Source organism: Rhagoletis pomonella, unplaced genomic scaffold (assembly GCF_013731165.1).
Source record: "Rhagoletis pomonella isolate Grant_MI unplaced genomic scaffold, Rhpom_1.0 Rhpom_scaffold_00011, whole genome shotgun sequence".
Taxonomy (NCBI): Eukaryota; Metazoa; Arthropoda; class Insecta; order Diptera; family Tephritidae; genus Rhagoletis; species Rhagoletis pomonella.
This window is the reverse complement of record NW_023458565.1, coordinates 28,666,726-28,683,366: the sequence shown is the minus strand read 5'-3', so window position 1 is coordinate 28,683,366 and position 16,641 is coordinate 28,666,726. Positions and strand designations below refer to the sequence as shown.

At 33.5% G+C, this 16,641-nt stretch overlaps 3 protein-coding genes across 3 annotated transcripts in view; 1 reads left to right on the top strand and 2 right to left on the bottom strand.

The window, feature by feature from the left end:
* The window catches only part of LOC118746960, a 463,693-nt gene extending 454,317 nt beyond the window's left edge, over window positions 1–9,376 (top strand). The window contains exons 10-18 of the mRNA XM_036480954.1: window positions 1–731; window positions 822–986; window positions 1,093–1,432; window positions 3,289–3,411; window positions 3,649–3,918; window positions 4,004–4,217; window positions 5,949–6,065; window positions 6,136–6,633; window positions 8,738–9,376. Of these exons, the coding sequence (XP_036336847.1) occupies window positions 1–731; window positions 822–986; window positions 1,093–1,432; window positions 3,289–3,411; window positions 3,649–3,918; window positions 4,004–4,217; window positions 5,949–6,065; window positions 6,136–6,633; window positions 8,738–9,114 (2,835 nt within the window). The 3' untranslated portion in view covers window positions 9,115–9,376. The remainder of the gene's footprint in view (window positions 732–821; window positions 987–1,092; window positions 1,433–3,288; window positions 3,412–3,648; window positions 3,919–4,003; window positions 4,218–5,948; window positions 6,066–6,135; window positions 6,634–8,737) is intronic.
* A 3,155-nt stretch (window positions 9,377–12,531) lies between these two features.
* Window positions 12,532–13,445, bottom strand: LOC118746922 (ubiquitin-related modifier 1 homolog). Its single transcript, XM_036480909.1, has 5 exons — window positions 13,285–13,445; window positions 13,144–13,211; window positions 13,000–13,081; window positions 12,800–12,848; window positions 12,532–12,726 (listed from the first exon to the last, which is right to left on the bottom strand). Exons 1-5 carry the CDS (start codon window positions 13,320–13,322, stop codon window positions 12,658–12,660), a joined length of 306 nt encoding a protein of 101 aa, XP_036336802.1. The 5' UTR covers window positions 13,323–13,445; the 3' UTR covers window positions 12,532–12,657.
* A 248-nt stretch (window positions 13,446–13,693) lies between these two features.
* On the bottom strand, window positions 13,694–14,732 carry LOC118746921 (transmembrane protein 70 homolog, mitochondrial). The gene is made up of 2 exons (XM_036480908.1): window positions 14,105–14,732; window positions 13,694–14,045 (listed from the first exon to the last, which is right to left on the bottom strand). The coding sequence occupies exons 1-2, from the start codon at window positions 14,612–14,614 to the stop codon at window positions 13,836–13,838; spliced, it is 720 nt and encodes a 239-aa protein (XP_036336801.1). The 5' UTR covers window positions 14,615–14,732; the 3' UTR covers window positions 13,694–13,835.
* Between the last annotated feature and the right edge of the window lie 1,909 nt (window positions 14,733–16,641).

Sequence of the window (16,641 nt, the reverse complement as noted above, 5' to 3'; positions counted from 1 at the left end):
GATGCCGCAGTCAACGTGGAGGCGCTGCATGACAGCGCCGTCAATCTGAAATCAGCGCTCGACTGCTTCGCCGAAAAACTAGAGTCGGCGCGCGAACGCATAGAGGCTGCATCACGGCTGCAACACCTGCTGACGGTACACAATCTCGAACCACATGTGCAGCAGGAGATGCAGCGACTGGCCGAAGTGACTGGTGCTACGCTGCTGCTAGAAAAGTACCGCCTACAGCAACAGCAACAATTGGGGCAAGAAGAAAACAGCAACATTGAGCAGTCAGCGACAGAGACAACTGAAAATATCAGCCGCCAAGTTGTGTGCAGTGATGCGCCAACCAACAACAACAAACCAAATAGTCTCAACCTCAGCAATAGTCGCCACAGCAGCAATTTGAGCAAACAGCAGCAGTTGCAGCAGCAACTACAACACGTGGCCGTCATCACTAGCACACCAGTGCCGCGCATGAATCGTTTGAGTCATCGCTCCAGTTCGGGTATTGGTTCTTTCGATGGGCAGACGTGTCAGTGTTGGCGCGAAAGTCGCAATATGGAGGGTATGGATGAAATGCTGGATGTGGATGGTGAAGAGTTGGAGCTGGAGGATGGCGAGGAGGAGCAATCGAAAATTGCCGACTCTGGTGTGGGCGGCTGCGAACGCTGCGAAGGAAATCCCAAATTGACGCGGGTATGCTCATGTCAGAGTCTCAATGAGGCGGCAAATTTGTATGGCAAGAGGTAAGTTGAGAGTGGGGTGTTGTTGAATGCAATTATTGTCTAAAAGGTATTACAAGGTACAAGTACAAGAGGTATATACAATAATTTTAGCCACAACAGCGATGAATTGGACTTTGAATGCTACGAACGACCCGTTAAGCGTTACAATGATATACATTCGCCCATGGAGGCAAATGCACACCTACAATACCACGCCTCGAGTTTGGAATTGTCGAAGCTGGAAGAACTGAGTTGTTTGGATCCGAAAATACAAAAGTGCGTACATACATACTTACTTAACTACTTTTAAATATACATACATACATACATAAATTTCATTAAGCGCGCTAACCTTGTGTTGCTCTTCCCTTGGATTTTCTAGAACGCTTCTATTGATCATGCGTGAAATGATTGGCACTGAACGCGACTATGTACACTCGTTAAATTATGTTATTGAAAATTATGTTGACGAGTTGTTGCGCGAAGACATACCACAGCCGTTACGCGGCCAACGTAATGTCATTTTCGGCAACATTGAGAAGATCTTCGAATTCCACAAATGGCATTTTCTCAACGAACTGGAACGTTACGAACGTAATCCGTTGAAGATTGGCAGCGCCTTCTTAGAAATGGAATCGAAATTTTACTTGTATGCGCTTTATAATAAAAATAAACCGAAAAGTGATACGCTGATGAGCGAATATGGCACCGCATTTTTTAAGGTAGATATGGTGTGAACATAATTACTTATTATACTCAATAAAAAATTTATTATAAAATTAGCCATTGATTTAGCGTTTATATGGAAATTTTTTTCGTTAAAATTAAAATTACTCAAAATCGGGAATTTTATAAGCTTATTTTCGTGCCTCGGTCGTTATTTTTTTTTTTTATTCAAACCTTTTTGATCAAAATATGTGTGCACTAGGGTTGGGTTGTAGGGAGTTGAAATTCGTTTTTTTTCGAATTTCGAACATTTCCTAACCATTCAATTATTCGAAACGAAATTCGATGTATTCGAATTTTTTTTTTTTTTTTTTACTGAAAATTTTAAAGGTTGTTTGTAAGAATTATAACAAAAATCGATACAGTGATTGAATTGAAATTATACTAATGTAATTAATTATTCGTAGCTTATTCTTAGCTTCACAACCAAATTATATTAAGACAAAAAAAAAAATGCGTCGTAAAAAAATTTCAGAAAAAATCGAGAAATGTATCAAATTTATCATCTATTTTTTTAAGTACGAAAGTATCAATAAAAAAATACAAAATGATTGTAAATACTGAAGAGTAAATTCGATTTTCTTTACAATTTTAGCACCACAAAATTCGATTTCAAAAATTCGCTATTTTGGAGCTAAAATTCGATCAAAATTCTAATATCGAAGCTTTGAATATCGAATTTACCCATCCCTAGTGTGCACAAAGTTGTTTTAAAGACGCAAATATGATTGAAAAAATCTACAAAGAAAAGATTATTATCAATCAAAATGCTAGAACTTTTTTTGTTTTATTATTTATTTATTAAAAATATAATTATAAATAATTCAAAACGAACCAGCGGCAAGGGCTGGGCTATCAGCATATTTTGATTTTTTATTTCTTTAAGTAAATTTTATCAAATTTTTCGTTTAATTTTATTCATGCCATTTCAATTAATTTAATTTATTTGTTTTTATTTTTTTTCTTGAATTTAGTTTGTTTTATATATTTATATTTATTTGAGTTTTTTATTTAATTACATTTTTTTTAATATTTATTTTTTATTTAACATAATTTTTGTTTATTTTATTCACAAATTTTCATTTTATTTTTTGCATTTATTTTACCTTGATTAAATTTACTTTCTTTTTTATTTTACTGTATTTTATTATTTTTTATTTATTTTATTTCTAATTTCACTTTATTTTTATTTTTTGGTTAAACGATTTTATTCTATTGTTCTTTCATTATTATATTTTGTTTTTTCTTTCACCTCATTTTTTTTTTAATTTTTTTTATTTATTTATTTTATTTTCTTTCTTTCTATTTCGTTTTCTATTATGTTGTTGTATTTGTATTTCATTTTTCTCTTGTACAAGTACAGACTATAACTTGTTTTATTTTTTATTCTGTGTTTACTTTAATTTGAATTTATTTGCTTTCATTTCTTACTTTTATTTAATTTTTTTATTTCTTGTATGTATTTTTTGATAAATTTAATTTTTATTTATTTTCTATCTTTTTTATTTTGATTTTTATTTTATTGTTTTCTTTTATTTTATTTACATGTTTCTTGATATATTATACTTTATTTCTTTTTTTTGTGCTATATATTATTTATTTTTGTATACATATATCACTTTATTTTTTTTTTTTTTTTTGTTATTGATAATGTTTTTTATTTAATTTCATACTCTTTTTTCTCTTTTTTTATTTAATACGTTTTTCAAAATTCTTTTGTTAGCTATTTTTTTCTTTTTGTGTTATTAAATTTTTTGTAACTTGTGGTTTATTATTACCGAAGTCAGGAAATAATCGTTAATTTAAGGTGCCCTCATAGCAAGCTCTTTATTTTTAAATTTTCTGTTTACAGTCTAAACAATTCGAATTGAATGACAAAATGGACTTGGCCTCATATTTGCTGAAACCTGTGCAGCGTATGGGAAAATATGCTTTGCTTTTGCAACAGTTGGTGAAAGCGTGTAATGCTGTTGAGGTAAGCAAACTTTCACTTAAGCTTTATAGCATTATCGATGCGATAGAGCTTTTATGTCATATCGAAAAAGGTTGTAACTTTACTTTAGAGCTTTCACAGATCTGTACATGGTTACATAGAAGCGAGCTTCAAACGTTTAAAATTTGAAACGAGCAAAGCTTTCTAATTACCACCCTTTAAAAAAAGATCCATAATTTTAATCCTACTTTCTCTAACCCACTCAAACTCCCCATTTAGGGCGCTGCTCTCCAAGAAATCGCCGCCGATGTCGAGGAATTGCAACGCGCTGAAGAGATGGTCAAATTTCAGCTGCGACACGGCAACGATTTATTGGCTATGGATTCGCTACGGGATTGCGATGTAAATGTGAAGGAGCAAGGTCGCCTTCTGAGACAAAACGAATTTTTGGTATGGCAGGGCCGTGGTGGTAAAAAATCGCTGCGACAAATATTTCTCTTCGAAGATCTGGTGCTGTTCAGTAAGGCACGTCGGTTTCCAGATCAGAAGGTAAGAATGAGTTGTTACAAGAGAACACTTAGAAAATATTTTCCTATATATATATACCTATCTTATTCTTTTTATGGTTACTTAGAACCTGGACATATATATCTATAAGAACAGCATTAAGACATCGGATATTGGCTTGACGGCGCATGTTGGTGATTCGAAAACAAAATTTGAGATTTGGTTCCGCAAACGAAAGCCAGACGACACTTGGACAATGCAATGTATGTCGGAGGATATTAAAAATGCTTGGACCGAGGAAATATCGAAGTTATTATGGAAACAAGCGAATCGAAATCGAGGTAAGTTGATTAGTGGATTTTCGAGATTGGTTTCTGGTAAATTACTTCCGAGTTTAAAAATAGCCTTTAACTCAAAAGTAGTGGAAATTGTTTACAAGAAACTACATATATCGGTTATGAGTCAGCTGTGGTAACCAATATCGATGAACGTATCGTTAGCAGTATCTAAACAAAAAAATGTGAAATCGACAGCACGAATATAAAATTTATCATCCAATATATCGATGACTATATTGGAAAATGCGTATGTACCTATCGATATCAGTGTTGTACGAAAATGCATCGGTTTTCCACTAATAATAGCGATTAACGCAAACATGATTATTGTAATACATTTATCGATAAACATAATGCTCGAAATATCGATATCATACCGATAAATAATTATTTCGATAACGAAATCGATAAATAGGTGTCGAAAATTATATATATACATATATGTATCATAGCCTACTATTTAACAAAAGTTAGGAATTCATAAGTAATACGCATGCTAAAGCTGGACCCAGTGGTACTAGCCTACTTCACTAAGGTCCCCAACTTGTCTAATAATACTCTCATCATTTCTAATATGTAGAAATCTAGGAGAATGATCCCATTACTAACTTAGCCTGCAATCCGGAGTTGTTTTAAAAGCACAAGAATTCCTTAAACACTTTTGGTATAAATAGGTGTCGAAGCGACATTCCTTAGCCAGATAAACATAATGGTCGTTGCGGCTACGTTAACGAGACCTTCCGGAGAACGCCGACCTTTGCCTGCTGACAAAGGAGATTCTAATCGACAGATAACTGTCCTATTCCTAGCAATTTATGAAGGCAGTAGCGTGTGGCCGTTTGAAAACCTTGAATACGGACTAAGTGTTTGACAATCATCACTTGGACAAAAGTTGTTCAGGCTGCAATACTACTAATGGTTACTTTGGACGATCTACTTTTTTCTCCGCGAACCGCAATTCCCCGCAAAGTACCAAGCCGCAACACGGGCCTCTCCGACGGTACTGGGAAACTCGCTATGAACTAATGGATGAAAGCCAGATCCACGAACAAAAGGCACTGAATTGGACGTTGTACAGACGGGCTATAAAAGCCATTAACCGTGAGACAAACGAATTCTAGTCCTGTAAATGCCGCCAATAAACACACATTGCAAATGTATAGCTGTCATGAGAGACCCGCGTTTCTCTGGCACAAATACCATCTAAATAATGTAGCTGGAAAATTGTTTCTCTCCCTAAAAGTATTCCACGCTGGTGGTAGTATTGAAAGAGGAAGGCCACCTCTGCGAGGGAAAGGCCAGGTTATTCACTTGGCATTTCCATTGGCATCAGTTAGCATAGTGTCCTCTATTGGACTTGGCCGAAATCGTTAAACGGTTCCAGCGCCGAACAAGAAAAACTTGTGACAGGTTAGACTCCTCCTTGTGAAGACTCGATTGCTGGGCCTAACTTTAGTAGAGCTGGACATCGACTGAAGGATTGAGTTTTTATTGCAGGGTTAAGTAGCCGCTACAACAGCAACAATTTTTTTTAGATCTAAAAAATAACGAAATGGTTTTTGGTAAAGAGTTAACCCTTTTGTCACAAAATGTAACCCTTAGTTAACTATTACTCTTCAAATTTTTCTAAAATTATGTTAAAGTTTTTGCGTTTAGTATAAAATTTGTTAAATATTTATTTAAAAAAAAACTTTTTAGTTCCTAATTTTCCCTACTCCCTTTTCTATTTTATAGAAATTCGCCTAGCCGAAATGTCTTCGATGGGTATTGGCAGTAAACCCTGCCTGGACATACGACCGAGCAATAATCAAATCAATGATCGCTCCATAACGATATCACAACTGGGCAAAGGTAAGTGGTACACCTTAAATTTCTATATACATATATATGTAATTCTAATCAAATCACCGCTTCCTTGCAGCACCCAAGCTGCGACACTCCTTCGCCGGTTTGCATTTGGATGGCACAAAGAACGCACGTCGTCCCAATTCGCTCATCTCTGAGAGTTCGCTGTCAAGTGGCACAAGCAGTTCCTCGCTCAGCACTGGCAGTTCCTCAGGCCATGAGCGTGTAGACAGCACCAGCAGCAGCGGTGGCGGCGGCGGCGGCGGCTGTCATGGCAAGTCAGCAGCTGGCACGATAAGCAGTCATCATGCGCTCGAACTAATCAATGAGACGCAAACATTAATGCTAAGTGGTGGTGGTGGCGGCAACGTAGCTGCGGCCACATCAAATGGTGGCAGTGGCGCGAATACAAATACGCTGAGTAGTAGCGGCAGTAGTGGACGTAGTGGGCGCAGTGGTCATAGTGGTCGCGGCGGCAGTGGAGTAAATGGAGGTGGCTTAAATGGCGGCGCGAACAACGGCACTACGACGCGTTCGAAACGCTCGACAACGCTTGTCAGTCAACTATCGATGGGTATTGAGCTTGAATTGAGTTATTTTTTCTAAGTATTTTTTTTTTTTTTTAATTGTATTGTTTGTATAAGTTGTCGTTTTTTGTTTTCTGTTTTTGTTGTCTGTTGAGTTATTTTTTACTAATCCCTATTCTGTTTAAGTGTCTAATATACATATAGCACACGATCTTCAAAAATGGCGCAACTCAAGATTTAGCATTTTTGAAATTATGCACTAAAAATGTACACAGAGCTTTTATTTACTATGCAGCAAAGGCTGGAGCAAATTTTTGTTATAATTTCTTGAAAAAACTAAGGTAAAGTCTTCCTTGTTCATATGATTAGCATGTGCTAAGTAAGATATAGTTTTTCACATTTTCTGACGAACGTGTTAGTTTGAGTTGTGTCACCTTTGAAGATTGTGTGCGATATGTACATATATGTATAAATTTTTTAAGTTATTATATTTGTTTTTGCATACCTTTATATAATACTGTTTGTATGTACATATGTTGTTATACGCACATCTTTTTATATGTGTAATGAGCTGGTTAATTGTACTTTAATTATCAGTATTATTAGTTATTTGTAAAATATTTATGTATTATTGATGTGTAAACATCTAAGCTCTCGGTAGGAGTAAAATTTGCGTTAACCCAGCAGACAATTTGTAACTGCTTCCTGTGCAACCCAGCAGCAAATCTGTAATTGCTTGTTGTGTTTACAATTGAATATTGCTGGGTTAGTTCAGTACCACTTCTAGCTTAGGACTATAGTAGGACCTTTTCGAGACTAGTTCAGGATAATTTCATGAGCTATTCAGAAATTTTTCACGACCTTTTTGGGACTCGCTTTCTGTGGCATTTCGAGGCTAATTGGAGATCATTTTGAGACAAGTTCAAGGCCATATCGGTACTATTTTAGGCCAAGTTTGGGATTATTTTGAGATTAAAAAGTGACCATTACGGGACCGTTTCACGACTTGTTCGATATACATAGTTACGGGATAAGCTCACAACTTTTTTCGACCATTTCGGGAGCTGTTCAGAACTATTTTAGGACCATTTCGGGAATAGTTCGGTATCATTTCGACACCATTTTGGGACCTATTCAGGACCATTTCGGAACTATTTCAGTTCAATACTATTTTCGGAATATTTCGTGACTAGTTTGGGGTCATTTTGGGGCCACTATTTAGGACATTTTCGGAACTGGATCTAGACCATTTCGAAACTAGATCAGGAACATTTTGCGACTAGTTTAGAATAATTTTGGGACAAATTCAGCACCATTTCGGCACTATTTTAGGATCATTTTTGGCCTAGGTCGGGATCATTTACGAACTGATAATGGAACATTTCGGAACCGTTTCAAGACTTGTTTAAGATAATTTTGGGACCTGCTCAGAACTATTTCAGACCATTTCGGGACTAGTTCAAAATCATTTCTACAACATTTCGGAACCGATTCAGGACCATTTCGGAGATATTTCAGGAACATCTCGGGACTAGTTCACGACTACATCAGGACTAGTTCGGGCTCGTTTCGCAACTATTTTGGAACCATTTGGGATAGTTCAGCACAATTTCAGGACCATTTCAAAACTAGTTCAGCACTATTTCCCAAACATTTCGGGACTAGTAAGGGATCATACGGGAGCGTTTCAGTTCTTTTCCGAGTTCCTTCCGGGACAAGATCACGACCTTTTCAGTACTACTTCAGGGCAGTTTTGGGCCTAGGTCGGGATCATTTTAATTTTCAACTTAACCTATTTACAGATGTGTGTAACTGAAGCGCTTAATGCTTTGTCAAGCCGTACACAGATGTTTACACTTCAAATTTAACGAGTACCTGGTACTCAGGCCTTTGTTTTTGGTTGTGTTGTTGTTTTTGATATTTTGCTTGCTTGTATATAAAAAAAATCAAACTTGTATATACTTTTCTAACTTTGTCACTATTTATTTGTACTGTGCTGTATATACTGTTGCATCCTCCTTTGTCTACATACATACATATATATGTATGACTTCCCTCCTACTTTTTGTCTACTACTTATATATATATATATATATATGTGTAATTTTAACGGTTATCTGTCAAAAAATCACTCATATCTTCATCATGCAGAGAGCGGCATTCTATCCGACATCTCAATGACGCCGGATCAGGAGCATTCGGACGCGACATGTAGCTGGTTAAATGCCAATACTGTGGCGGCATCAGCGAGCCTAACAATTGCCACCAACTTGTCATCACCGACAGCCACTAGCACAACAGCCACAATTGGCAGCGGCGGCGGCGGCGGCGGCGCCAATAGTACCACCGTAATTATGCGCCGTCAACGTTTACATCACTCGAAACAACAACAGCAAGAAAAACATGAAAAACACAAAGAACTACAACACCAACAATCAGCACCGGCAGCCTTGCAGGAACGCAGCAGCATTGGTGGTCAATGCAATCCATACCTGCGTGAATTCAAAGCGGATAGCGTAAATCTATAGGAACTCGGCAGATTTCTGCACCGGAAATGAATTATGAAGAGCAGCACATAGTACCGTTTAAAGGATGAAGCAAAAAAGTAGTTATAATTTTTGAAAAAATTTACAAGATAAGAAAAAAATATTTTATAATTAATTTAAATTAAAGCAAAAAAAAGTAGAAAATTACGATATTTAAATGCTAAGCGTTTTTTTAATGTATGTATGTATGTGTGTCCAACAGTTACTAAAACTAAAAAATAAAATGCACACATGCATATGTACATGAAATGACATGCGCTTACATACTTATATACATACATACATGGAAATGCATAGAAAGCGATTTTTAATTTGTTGTTAATTTGTTATACATATGCGTATATTTTTTATTTAATATTCGATATAATTTTTAACCTTAAGCCATAGCGAACTTTATGAGTGCATAAATTGTTATCGAATTACTAAAAAAAAATATTAAAATAATAACAGCAATGCATTTTTCTTATAATACAAAAAATTTCACAATTGTCATAATCCGTGACAAAAGGTGAAAATTAATGTTGTAATATATTTCTTTTTCAAGTGCTTAATGCATGTGCTATATAATGAAATACTTATCAGTTCATTTAGGTTTCTATAAGTGAAATATATGTTTATGTTTATGAACTTATTCATAAAAATTAAAGTAGCTATAAAGAAAGGTTATAAAGTGAAAAATGTATAAAAACGTCATTTTATAAAGCTCTTTAAACCTACTTTATTTTTTCTATGAATAAGGCCACTAGTTTTTTCATCTGTCCGCCAGTTAACGAAATGCTTAAATTCCAAACATAATCAATTGTAGCTTGAATTCTCTTTTGGATGTGTCAATTATAAATTTGCAAAAAAAAAAAATAGTTCCAACTACATTTTTTTTTTTGTGTATTTATTTAGAAAATTTTAAACAGTTATTTCATTAAGCTTTACTATTTGCCAGTAATAGTAGTTTTGCATCCACACAAGGACTACATACAAACATTCATAAATGATAGGGGTGTTCCCTGAAATTGGGGAAAAAACGAGTTTTTCCTCCTTATAAATTAATAAAAATTCAAAAACCTTTATGTATGTACATATTAAGCTTCACTAGCATAGTCACACATATATGTAATTGTATCACAAATAAATATTGTATTTTATGAAATTTTAAATTAGCATTATTATTATACATTTAAATGTATTGTTTGTAATTTTATTATTAAAATTTTAAGGCGTATATTATTTTTGTAATTAATATTTAATTTTACCTTTGTATTGTGCTATCTACCATACGCAATAAAATATGCATGTATATGTAGTATTTACGAGAAAAATTGCATGTTCACGAAAACAAAGAAAATGTAATAAAAAGAAATATGAAAATTGTGTGTTTCTATTTTTAGGAAAACGATTTTTGCGAAACCAAAAAAAAAAGAGTAATTATTAAGATTTTTACTTTTACTTTTTTACATTTTGATAAAAAAAGTAATCGCTACTTAAGGTTTTAATTTTTTTCGATCAAAAATAATCGCTGTTTAGAATTTTTATTTTTTATAAAAAGTAATCGCTATTTTGAATGTTTGTTTTTTCCATAATTTTTAACCGTTATAATGTGGACTGCGTTTTATGGCCGATTTAAATCTTTTATGATCTAGGAAATTAAAACTGAAGATTAAAACGATTAAAAAAAAAATTTAAATCAAAAATAACGCCAGAGCAGGTATGATAGTACGCATGCCTATGGGAAGTTGAGATCTTCGCTATATTCGGCGCTCAGAAATTTATTTTTAGATACTATTGTTTTAAAAAGGAAAAATAATCCATTTGATTTTAGAAATTTATTTCTCTTCTAATTTTCTTTTAATTTTTTTTTAATTTATTCATTGTTTTACAGAGAAAAATATTTTTTTTTAGTTAATCTTAAGGAACTTTTTTAATTTTATTTCATTTTAATTATAAATTTTATTGTCTTAAAGAGGAAATATATACACTACCTATACATCCATATATTTTTTTAATATCCTTCAATTTATATTTATATTTATTTTTTAACTTACTTTTAAATTATATTGTTTTAAAAAGAAAATTTTTTTAATTTTGTTTAATTTTTAGAAACGGTTTTTTTATTTAAAGTTCCTTTCAATTTTTACATTTAGATATATTTGTTCAATTTCATTTATATTTTAGGAACTTATTTTTTTCCTTTTTACATTCATTTGACTTTAATTGGATTTGCTTTTTATTTTTAGATATAATTTTAAAAATATTTTTTTTTCATTTAGTTTCAGGAACATATTGTTTTTTTTTAAGATTAAGTTTTTTATTGTTTTAGAGAATTTTTTTTCATTTCATCAATTTTAAGAAGCTTATTTTATCAATCTTTTTTTTAACAATTTAACTTTTTCTCTCTTTTATTTAAATTCTCTGTTGTTGTTGTTTTAACAGCATGCATATTTCCCAAAGAATTTTTGGGAGTGTTGCTGGAGTGACAATTCTTGGCCAGATATAAATTTGGGTCGTTCGGGTTACGTAGACCCGGCTGTCGAGGGAACGATTTAAATTATAATTTTATATATTATTTTATAAATATTATTTTTTTTTAGTCTAATTTTTTTATTGATTTTTAGTTTATTAAAAAAAATATATGTATGTACTGCATATGTATATACACAAAAGTTTTTTAATTTAATTTGATTTGTATGAAACTTATTGCTAAAAGAGAAACAGCAAAACGCTAAGACCCTTAGCAAATCTTTCAACTATTATTTCGAGAGACATAAAAGAGCTTTCAAAACAGTTACCAGGATTGAATATTGAGTTTTATGAATTAAAACTAAGCCATTGCTTTTTTCTAAAAATTTGCTACCTTTGAACTTAAATTTATTTAAATAAATCGAGTAAGAGGGTGGAATTTTAAGCAAAATCAAATGCTTAGTTTTTATTCTTGTCTTATTCGTAACTCTTTTAAAAAAAAATAAAATTTTTTAATTATTCTGGAAGAGTCAGACAAAAACGCTTATACATATTTGGTTTGTTTAAACCTTAGTTATTATTTTAAAAAGTTTATTTTTTTTTTAATTATAAAAAAGTGCAGTTTTATCAGCATTACGTCCCTTCACCGCGAACGGTAAAGGCCCACATGACAATTCGGGATAAAATTCTTACATCATAAAAACTGCACACTACGTCAATTATAAATAAACATTGGGGCGCCGACTGGTATTCGAACCCGCGACTTGTAGTTTAAAACAGCAGCGCGCGACGATAATGCACCACTGTTGCGTAGCTAAAACAGCTACCCAATGTGCTGTTTTTTCATATAATTCATTTAGCGAATACATACACACCCCATTCATGTAGCTAATGCGCAAACCGAAAGGAAATTTTTGTAAGAAATCCCATATTTGACGAAATAGTGTATATTTTTTAATACATCTTAATTATTTCGAATTTATTTGATGAACTAGTACATAGTAGTAGTTTAACCTTGTTAAAAAAGTAAAAATATTTAAGTTTAAGCCCGTTTAAGCTATTTGTTGCCTCCAACTATCCGCCATGCAGTGTGGAAATGAATAGAACGTTGTCATTAGGTTGAATCTCATAATCAAGCTCGCCCTACAAGCAAAGTAAATGCTAAATTAAATTTAAAACAACATAAACGTAATATCCTCTTTAAAAAATTGCTTACCAGTAGTTCCCAATCGGTATCGTTTACTAGCACCAAAATGCCGGGTCGCCTGCTCATGGAAAGGGAATGTCAAGTATAATTTCCAATATTAGCAGTGAAGTTATAAATATAGATGTAAGTATGTACATAAATTAATCCACATCCTAAGCTACATACTTTCGGAAATACATATATGTATACCAAACAAACGAGGCACTTACACTGAATCATCTTGAATGAATAATTCCGGCCGCTCTGTTAAAATGTTTGCGTGCATCCACTTAAGCAGCTTACGTATGGTCCCTTATAAAAGGAATTGTTATATTCCATGTAAAAATAGTATGTAATTATTGTTGTTAGCTTACATTTTTCATCGCCCTTCAATGTTACTTGCCGCCGCTTAATGTTTCCAAACAGCAACTCGGCGCCTGCACTAAGAGTTTACAAAATTATAAATAAGTATATTATTGATTCCAGTAACTGTATAAAGAATTTAGACTGCTTACCTAAATTCTAAATATATTTTAAGTTCATTATTGGACATGATTTTCAGTATATTAAGTTCACTTTTTCTTAAATATTAATTTTATTACAAAAACACGCCGCTCTTGGGATTTTACTTATTTGCCCAGCAGGTAAACAAAATCAGCTGGCTGCGGCTTTAGAACTAGTAATAGGTGCTTTTAATGCCAGTGTAGCGTATGGAATAAATGATTTCTATGTTTTGAGAGACAATGGAAAGTTCTGCTGGCAGAAACAGGTTAAATTAAAACAAATATTTAAACATTCTTTAATATATATATTATATTTTTTTTCGACTATAAGCAATCCGAGTGGAAATTCCATCATTTAAGTATTACACTGATTGAATAGTAGTCCATGAAATTTTAACAGGAAATATTTTTTGGGAACAAGTAAAATTAAAAAGGCTGCTTTTATTTCGTTTTGTATTAAAGAAACCTTGTTAGATAAAAAATAATTTAGACGAACATATTCGTCTGCTAATTTGTAACTTTAATAATTATTCTAATACGTTTTAGCAACAACCGATTTATTGCTACTTCTTAACCGTTTCTGCTGATTTAGCTGCACTTTCGGATAGTTCTAATTTAAAATCCACTGGCTTATCGTATCCCATGATACGCACATAATGCTCAGGATCCTCAAACAGTGAGGGATCAACAAACAATGGTTTGTCATGCACTAAGAAGGAGGTAAACATACCAGGCACTTCAGGCACCTTAACATCGCTGGTCTTGAATTTCGTCTGAAAGTAAAAAATAATAACAAAAGTATTATCTTACAGAAATTTATATTACTACATACCTTTATCTGATAAAGGATAATTGAAATCGTTGTCGCCGTATATTCATCGGCTTGTGGATTGTAATGAATTTCAGTTACATACTTTTTTGTAACAAAGTGCAGTAAAAGCGGCGTTACAAATGTAAAGAAGCCGGCGAAACCGCACAGAAATACAGCCATTGGGGTGCCACCCATTTTCAAACCTTGTTCCATTAGAACCGGCTGTGCAGCCATTCCTGCCAAGCTGGTTGTAAGTGAAAACAACTTCACAGCTTTCATTCTTGGCGCTAAACTGCCATAGTAGACACGTATGTCACCTGACTCATTGGGACTGCTTGCTGCACTTGTGGTAGACGCATATGGACGATGCTGTTGTGCGACAAGTGTGAGTGCTGGTGCCTTTGAGCGGCTGAAAGTGGCCAAAAAGCGTCCATTTATGCTGCTTCTTGTTGATGTCACACTATTGCAACCATGCCGTGCGATGGAAATTAGTGAACATCGACATGATAGAACTGTACGAACGAATATCATATTTAATTTATATACTTAACATTAGTTTTATTCAAAATTGTATTAAAAAACTTTTTTCTATTTCCACGTATGACAACTGAACGTGAAATACCCGCAAGCCTATTGAATAATCGGCTGCCAAAAACAGCTGTTTATGTGGGCTGTCACATTGAAGGAAATTAACCCATGGCATGTGCCATGAATATCTCAAATTAAGTAATTGATGTAGGAAAGCAATGATTTGGAAGTACTATAGCTGGTGATTTACCACTCCGCAGGTCCTGGGTTCAAGGCCTGGTCTAAGCAACATCGCAAAAGAATATAGAAAAATGATTTTTCTCAACAGCGGTCACTCCTGTGCAGGCAATGGCAAACCTCCGTATTTATTTATGCCATAAAAAAAAAAAACAAAATAAACAGTAGTTTCCTTTTAGCGTCTTTGCAGTAAGGGTATACCTTTTTCGGAATGGATTAAATTATCTACTGCCAGTTTTAATTAATACAACAGTAACCTATTGAAAGTAATAAGGCATTTCTAAAATTTAAAATGTATAGATAAAAGGAATTTAAGTTAATTTTTCATTAAGCAGCCTACCTAAGACACACTCCTTTCAGTCTTAAGTTCCACAAATGAAAACGTAGTAGAAAATTACAGCGACTCGGCAACACTACTTGGGGTATTTCAGTAGAGCTCCAACGAATTTGCTGTCAGTTTGTCAGACCCGGCTGCCGAAGCAGTAGAAAAATTGGGGAAAGTGTTGGAACGCGTTGAAGAAGAGTTCAATTTATTAACTTTATAAAAAGTAAATATTCACAAGTGTTCGAATTAAAATTCTTGTGCATGGATTAAATTACAAACTGCGCAAGGAGTATACCCAGTGTGAAATCTAAAATGTGAGCTAACAAATTGTGTGAACGTGTGTGAATTTGGAAGGACGTAAAGTTAAAATCTAATTGGAGAAAATTTTCCTGTTGGATTTTTTTCACTCGCCTCCACATGTGAATTTTATCGATTACGTCGGCTAACAAGCACTCAGAAAAAAAAGCGCCGACGAAGTGCAAAAATGAGTAATGAAATCAGTTGTAAAAGAAAGACGTGAAATACATACATAGTATGTATAAAATAGCACATGGTTATAAACAAAATTAAATATAATCTAAGGAAATTACTTCCTGCTGTCCTCTAACTCAATTTGCTATTCGTTCTTCATATCCAATGAAGTAATTCTAGTATGCTCTTGCGAAAATTACAAATATACATACATACTTACCTACTTGCGTGCATTAATTCATTTGTGCATATGCAGGTATTTACATATGTGTGTACGTTTGGATGTGCTTACATATATTAAGTGGGAATATTTTTATCATTCAAACATTTCTTTGAGGAGCCTAACCTCTGCTGTCGCAAAATTTTGATCTAAATCGCTGTTATTAGCTATTTATGTATGTGTGCACTTGCTACTTTAACAATACAGAAGGCGAGAGCAACAACAAAATTATGTTAAAAACAAACCGGATATTTCACTGAGCTGAGCTTTAATAAAAATTAAGCATATTAACGGTTCAGACAGTAAAAGAGACGAATGGACGGATGATAAGAGTCGCATAAAAACATTTGTGCATATGTATGCATATACTTATTTACATTTGTAAACATATACCCATGTATTTATGTATATTTTACATACATACATATTTACTTAGTGAAAAGAAAACCCAAGTTGTTCACTTTTGCAAATTAACGCTAGTCAAATTTTGTAGACGAATGTAGAGACACCAGTAGAAGAAATATGTATGTATATAATAGAGAAAAAAACCACCGTAACAAAGTAAAAATGAAAAAAATAAGTTTTGGAAAGCCCTAACTAAAATGCCAATAAATGAATCGAAGCAAATTTGCCGCAAATTTGGGTAGCTTATTTATCAGCTTTTGAATGGCCTCTCACCGTTTAATTTGTAGTATGTGTTCATAAAGCCACTTTCTTTTTTGCAAGCACTGTGGCTAAAGCATTTTCAAGCCATTATCAAAATACATACATACATAT